The following is a 2,838-nucleotide window of genomic DNA, read 5'->3' on the forward strand; positions in this document are numbered from 1 at the left end:
TATCCAACTCTTTATTGCTAGAGCATTACTACTCTTTTAGTGGCTTTGGAAAGCAAAATTATTGATGAATTGGAATATATGAGCACAATTATAATAATAAAAAATGGGCCAAGAGCTATTAAAATCTAAAAATTTTCCTATGCGCATATGTGATAGATAAACAACAAATGTTTGCTGCGAAGTTAAAGTTGAAGAAGTAAAGTAAATAAATAAATGCATAAAAGACCAACCAAACTTAACACACGAGAGATAAATTTTGGGGCAAAGCATTTGAGTATATTCAATCCATCTCACAAGTACACTTGGTAGTCTTTTTTAGACTTGGAATATGAATTACGTAAGAACTTATTATATCATCTCAATTTAGAGAAATAATAGGAACAGTAAGATCGGACCTTTTGTCTTAGTGATACATACTTTAATGTACATAAAAAAAACTAGATAGCACTCACATAATCATCTTAATATGAACATTCTGAATTTTATGATGAATGTTCTGTATCTTATGCGAGGTGTTATTCAAAAGGGTTCCTTGTAGTGAATTTCCTACTATTTTACGATCAGTGTCCGCCACCAACGACCATAGAAGCTTTGGTTGCATCCGATTTCTTTATGGACGGAAGCATGACAATTGCCATTGCACCACTCACAGCCGCCGCTATCGCACCCATCACAAATGCAGGCAAGTTCCCTCCGCCGAACCAAGCATCCACTTGTCCACTCACTGTTGACACTATCATCTACATACACATTTTATATAATATAAATTTGAGTCAATACAAACCTTATTAAATTAACTCCATAATTCCAATAAATTAAATTAAAATAATATATATACAAACCTGTGGGATCACAATGGCAAGATTGAGAACCCCAAGAGACAAGCCTTGGCCTGCTCCACTGGTGGCTGAGTAGACTGATGCTAGAGCGAATGGAACGCTGAAATTGATCTGAAAACAAAAACAAACCACCGCATAAGCTAAAACGAAGTTGATAAATTAATGAAAGGAGAAAGTAGGATCGATGATTACCGCAAGTGGAATACCGATGACGGCGAAAAAAGTCATGGCACCAACCCTTACGCCGGTAGCTGGAGGAACATAATGGCCGGCACGATGGCGGTCAAACTCGGCAACCTTGGTGATGTAAATTGTAGAAAGCAATCCACCGGAAAGGATGAAGTTAACAATACCCCAAAGGTTCTTTGCTCCACCCATGATATTGCTAGCCGGTTCAACTCCCAATGACATAACTGCCAAAACGATAGCGTTTATCATCAAACCCAACGATCCAGCGCGGACACCCTTGTCGTAGGCCTCGTCACCCACGTTACCACCGTACACCTCCTTCCCCATCCAGTCGGTGTTGAACAAGAAGAATGGGAACCAACCGATCCAGTTGATGGCTGTTACAAGCATCAAGATCCACATTGGCTTCTTTAGCTCCTTCAACGCCCCAATGATTTCTCCAAAGCATCCTGCCGAACGAGAAGAGTCCTCAGTGCCTTCAATGTCCTCATTTTTCTTTGCCTCTGAGAGGGGAACATCTTCAACGAAGAACATGGCAAGGCCAGCCAGGGTAAGGAGGAGAAGGATGGAGATGAAGAAGCAGCTCTTGAGGTTAGCACAGAACTTGTCGCATGCCTCCGTGTTCGAGAACGGAAATGCTTTGTGTAGATTTTCATATGAACCTGCCGCGTAGCCGAGGATGTTACCTATTGCCATGAAGAAAGAGAAGAAGGCATTGGCCATTCGGATCTTGCCTTCGTCTCCGGCAGACAGGTCGCCCAAGAAGGCGCGGCAAGGCCCTTGGAGCATATTGTTGGCCACGTCTAGAACCCAAAAGCCGATGACGAATATGGCAACAGCTCGAGGGCGGGTTTTCTTCGTAATGTCATCGCCGAAGGAGTGACCGAGGTCAGCAGCGTATCCGATGAGAAAGACGGCGATGATGACAGAAAGGGCTCCAGTGATGATAAAAGGTTTACGGCGGCCGAGTCTTGAGTTGCAACGATCACTGTAGTATCCCACAATGGGCTGGACTACCATCCCGGAGATGGGACCACACAGCCAAATGAAGGAGGCCCACACGTGTGGGACCCCCAACAGTTGGACGTATGGTGTGAGGAGGGAGAGTTGTAGGGCCCACCCAAACTGGATGCCAGCAGCAACGGATGCAACTGAAATAATCTTCAAAATGGGTGTAATATTCGTGGTTGTAGCCGTCTCCAGCTGAAGTGAGCTCTTCGTTGGGGACTCCATTTTAAAAACACGTCCCTTATGTTCCCTTCAGTTCTTGGTTTTCCTTTGAAGCGAAAAATGGATTAATTGCTTCGGAATTGAATCAAAGAAGGACTTAGAGTTGTTGCTTATGGAGAACGAATGAGAAGTGCTTTAATTTATAGTTTATGCATGCATGGACAACTCCAAGCTCACCTCAAAGTAATGGTTGTTAACCGATAATCCAGGATAGCTTAATGATTATCTTAATTCTTAATATGGTAACACATATATCACGTTTTTCAATGCTTAGCTTTGAACCAGTCTGGCCATGTCTTCCTCAATCATATATGACCCGAAACCGGAGCAATAGTGAATTGTTCATATTCTATTTTTGGATAAGTCTCCAGTGTAAGTAACTAATTCCATCTCTACAAAATGTTTTTTCACTTACAACAACGAGAGAAAAAAAACAGACGTAACAATAATTAACATTTGAAGTTTATAAGTATATATGGTACGTATAAAAAATATCATTAAATAAAGATATACTTCATTTCATTTTCTCTCATATCTGATCATATTGGCCATCTTCGGAGAATACCAAATAATGAGGAGT

The 2,838-nt window shown here is 41.5% G+C and overlaps 1 protein-coding gene across 1 annotated transcript; it reads right to left on the reverse strand.

Annotated features, from left to right (window-relative positions):
• LOC107641588 (sucrose transport protein SUC8-like) lies at positions 317–2,345 on the reverse strand. Its single transcript, XM_016345071.2, has 3 exons — positions 1,032–2,345; positions 843–950; positions 317–740 (listed from the first exon to the last, which is right to left on the reverse strand). Exons 1-3 carry the CDS (start codon positions 2,259–2,261, stop codon positions 561–563), a joined length of 1,518 nt encoding a protein of 505 aa, XP_016200557.1. The 5' UTR covers positions 2,262–2,345; the 3' UTR covers positions 317–560.

The sequence above is a fragment of the Arachis ipaensis genome, chromosome B05 (assembly GCF_000816755.2).
Source record: "Arachis ipaensis cultivar K30076 chromosome B05, Araip1.1, whole genome shotgun sequence".
In the NCBI taxonomy this organism is placed as follows: domain Eukaryota; kingdom Viridiplantae; phylum Streptophyta; class Magnoliopsida; order Fabales; family Fabaceae; genus Arachis; species Arachis ipaensis.

Bases quoted from the DNA above. Each gene is read 5' to 3' on its own strand.
- LOC107641588 (XM_016345071.2), bottom strand. From the start codon at position 2,261: ATGGAGTCCCCAACGAAGAGCTCACTTCAGCTGGAGACGGCTACAACC. The intron at 951-1,031 runs GTAATCATCGAT...TTTTGTTTTCAG, and splicing joins TCATCGGTATTCCACTTGCG to ATCAATTTCAGCGTTCCATT. The intron at 741-842 runs GTTTGTATATAT...ATGTGTATGTAG, and splicing joins TTGCCATTGTGATCCCACAG to ATGATAGTGTCAACAGTGAG.